General features: G+C 38.8%; 1 protein-coding gene across 1 annotated transcript; it reads right to left on the bottom strand.

Moving 5' to 3' along the window:
- Window positions 1–6: 6 nt before the first annotated feature.
- Window positions 7–4,020, bottom strand: LOC109705396 (CCAAT/enhancer-binding protein zeta-like; the record flags this gene model as incomplete). The annotated part of the gene is made up of 5 exons (XM_020226128.1): window positions 7–591; window positions 1,356–1,593; window positions 2,412–2,714; window positions 3,505–3,696; window positions 3,914–4,020. Coding segments are annotated over 5 exons (1,425 nt in total), but the record flags the coding sequence as incomplete, so codon positions are not given.
- Between the last annotated feature and the right edge of the window lie 116 nt (window positions 4,021–4,136).

The following is a 4,136-nucleotide window of genomic DNA, read 5'->3' as shown; positions in this document are numbered from 1 at the left end:
TTCATAATCTTCCAGACTAGCAAAAGGCGATGCGCGACTACGCCCCCCAAGTTTCTGCTTCTTTCCCTCGGTCTTTTTCTTTTTATTAGATCCGTCAGCATCACCATATTCATCATCGTCGTCACTGCCGCCGCCGCCATTATTGTGCTCCTCGTCAACATCATCCCACAAAGCAAGACCACCATCATCGTCATCAATATCATCTTCGTCGTCATCGTCGTCATTTTTATCACGATCTTGATTGGGGGCCGGGCCCGCCTCCGCATCACTACCGTCTCCGAGCAGGTCGTCATCATCCTCCTCGGCGATATGGTCAAGATCGTCGTAATCGTACTCTCCCTTGGGCTCTTCCACCGTACTGCGCCCAGATCCCAGCATGCGGTCAATTTCTTCGTCACTCTCATCATCCCCGTCCAATAACAGGTCGGCGTCCTCGTCATCGAGCGACGCCTTCTGCTTCTTGGCTTTCAGCCTCTTGGAGGAGCCGGTCTTGTTCATGTAGAATCGGTGGAAGACGACGTCTTCCGGCGGCACTTCATCCTCCGCGAGCTGCAGTATCTCATCCCCGATGAGATGGTGGCTCAGGTCAAGCTGCAGAGAAAAATCAGCTTATTAATTTAAATAACTCGAGAAGAATTAGTCACAATGAAAATTCCAATAAGTTTATTCAGTAGCCAAAGAATCGAGAAAGATCACATGATAAAGCACCCGCAACAAAAAACTCAGATATCAAAACCAAGTGCTTATATCAACAATTGTTCCCAAGATTGGTATGTGAACAAACACGGACGAAGAGGAAAGTTATTCAACGGATCTAAGAAGATATAGACATATTAAATGAAGTTATGGAAGGAAACTATCCAATGAAATTATTGAGCTTAATACACATAAATAAAACTAGCTACAAGGAATTTTAAAAAAAAACTAAATTCTCTCTAATACATCAACTGAAAAAGAAAAAAAAAAGAAAAAAAAAAAAAGAAAAAGAAGGGGACTAGTCAATAAGCTCTCTTTGTATATTACAGATGCACCTCTCTCACTTTACATGTGAATCATATTCAATCCTCTAATTAAAAAGTACTAAAGCATGTCAACCTCATGCAGTTGGTTGATGTTCCAAGAAAAAAAAAAGGATAAATGGTAGACTCTGCAAACAGGTGGGGCATATGGGCTTCAATTGGATTTTGAAGTGAGTTGAAACAAGGATAAAATTCTACAAAAATCTTTGTTTTGTTTTCTTTTCTCTCTTTACGAATTAGAATCTTGAAACAATGAATTTGGGTAACGAATCAAGTATCAACACTGCTGCACAAAGGATCAATATGATCAAAAAATGTTTTGAAAAAGAGACAAACCTTTCGTGCCGGCGCAATTTGGGAACCACCGTGCCATATGCCCTCAGCTTTCCTGTTTACCTTCGGCTTCTTCTCCATGAACTTGTCAAGAAAAGCAGTGAGTGATAGGTCATTGAGAGGATCTCCGTTGTAAACAATATTGGCCCCGGAGAGAAGTGTCCGGGCCATAGTTGCCACAGATGGGTGCACGTGCGAAGCCAATGCAGTCAGCTCCCAGCAGCTTGCACGGTCGGCATTGCTGTCAAAAAAAGGAAAAGAATAAAGCAAAAAACTTATCAGCCAAGCTTATCTCTTATAAGTTGGCAAGAAAGAGACGGCCAATTTTCAAGCATCTGTTAGTACTTTGCTCACTAGGCTTGCCACTGAAAGAAGGGAGAATAGAACCTCAGATTATAATCATAGATTGTGACCTGTACTGGGGAGAATTTAACATATATATCCCTACAAAATCATCAATTCGCATACATACCATTGTGCAATCTGCACTTTCATATATACCCCATGATAGTGCTGTTTCGTACCCTCCGGCTGGGGAGTCATTCATTTCATGAAAGAAGCTGGTTTTGCATTAGAAAGTTTCTCCACAAGTATTTTCTTAGGTACAAGAGCAAATACACAAGAAATTAAGCTTTTGAAGGGACATTGAGGTTCAGCTTTTGCAGGGATATGCATATGTAAATAAATGATTATATAAGGGCATGTATAATATAATTCTCTTTTTAATGTGAGTAATATTTTCTGACTGATAGTAAGTGACACGATTAGATTAGAGTAAAAGACTAAGCTGCGCCAGGTATCTGGTGAGGTAAAATTTGTCCGGACAGGAAATTTATAGAATTTAAGCACTAGCCCAGTCCAAAAACCAGGCAAGGTCAGTTAAAGAAACTGAAAACATGAGCCAGGCCACGATTTTCTAGGGCCACACTTTTGAGAACGGGCTCAGCCCAGTAAATTGGGACGAGACTCCATCAAAAAACTGGTCCAGTTTGCGCGAAATTTACTCAGCTATTGAAAAGATCTAGACAAACAGAGAGTGATGAAAGACAGAATAATTACCAGAAAGAAGGTTCCCTATGCCGCGGATTATACCCAACAGGTAGTGTTGACCCCTCATTGGTTGTGTGATTTTCTTCTCTGTTACCTTCGCTTACATTTTCACAACCAACCTCAACCTCTAAATCATGATCCTCCTCGTCATGAACCAAGTCCGCCAATTTTTTGCCACCAAGTGAAGTAGGAAGTTCATCTGAATTTATTGAGTTGCCAGACGGGGCAACAGCCAAGTCCTCAGGGCTTTCTATGATGTCCTCAAAGTGCTCAAGATCATCATCAACAGACTCATTCTGGAGCAGCATTGTCCTGAAAATTTAAACGCAATTTGCATCAGAACTATCACTCCGGATTAGTACACAACACTTCTGGAGCTTTTGCTGTGGACTGAAATAATCTTCAGAACCTCAAAGTCCTAGTTCACAGTTTCAACCAAAACTTCCAAAAAGAAACATTTCAGCCATGGCAGATGCTGATCTAAGACTAGCTCCAGAACAAACTGAAAGCACTTTGATTCCAGTCACAAAGGGTTTAAAGAAGGATAGTTTCACAATGCAAACCTGAAATGATCTCTCTGAGCTTATAGTAGCATTCAGTTTATGAATCATTTATGATACTTCTTGCGTATTTACTTCTATGGTGAAAAGTAATATGAAAATTAGCTTTGTTCTTTACAAAAGTAACATGAAACATAAGTCTAATATAACAATAGGATGCAAAATTGAGCTGTAATATGACTGCTCCAAGTCTCTATACTTTTCTAAAGAATGAAAAGTAGCAAATACCTGAAACAATAAATCTAAACTACTGAAACTGGTGACACAGCAGATACATTTCATTTTAGAAGGACCAAAAACTGACACCAAAACTGAGTTTTGCAGCCATCTCAAAAGCAAGACCTCCAACTTACATCTTCTGTTTTTTATGCAGTTGAAAGATGTTGAGTAGATTTTAAAGAAATAGTTGTCAGTGCTTCTATGAACAGCTTTGCTAGAATAACACTACTGCAAGGGCTATAGATAGGCCAAACAGGCCCTCGGTCTACCATCTAACATTAATTTGGTGCCGTTAAAAAGAATAATTTTATCAAACAGCTTACCATAGAGGTGGCTTTGCTTTTAGAACTTCAGAGAGTATGAACAGGCATCCACAAGCATACTGAGGCGGCCGCTGAAGTGCAACCTGTTCAGATACAGATTTGATTAGGGAATGCTTAAGTAATATACCAACAAAAATATTCTTAATTAACTTGTGGCAATTTGATGAAGAAAGACCTACAAGAATTTTATTGCTCGATAGAATTTCAAATAAAATGAATCAAAAAGTAGAATTGCACACAATAACACTGTCATTGTTGGTCACATGCTATATATACTTAAAATGGCATAAAAATTATTATAACATCAAACCAATTGGTGTGACAAGTTACCTAGATAGTCTTCGAGCAGCATAAGACTAATAAAATAAAATAAACACTACAAACTGAAAAGAGGCCAAAATCTAATTACTTGAGCTCCATAATAGCAAGTTTCTCATACATGATAAAAGTCACTAACTGACTAGCTGCTATTGAAATGTAATAGAAATTTAGTCCCAAGGTGAACATATAAATCTCCTAGAAAATATAAGTTCAAATATAGTTATTAATGATCGTAAGAGAAAGTCTAACCTCAAGCTGTAATTCTAAAATGAACAGCTCCCAGAATATTCAAAAATAGCATTAAGTACAAG

The sequence above is a fragment of the Ananas comosus genome, unplaced genomic scaffold, assembly GCF_001540865.1.
Source record: "Ananas comosus cultivar F153 unplaced genomic scaffold, ASM154086v1, whole genome shotgun sequence".
Lineage (NCBI taxonomy): Eukaryota > Viridiplantae > Streptophyta > Magnoliopsida > Poales > Bromeliaceae > Ananas > Ananas comosus.
The sequence above is the reverse complement of the archived record's forward strand: the minus strand, read 5'-3'. Positions and strand labels throughout refer to the sequence as shown.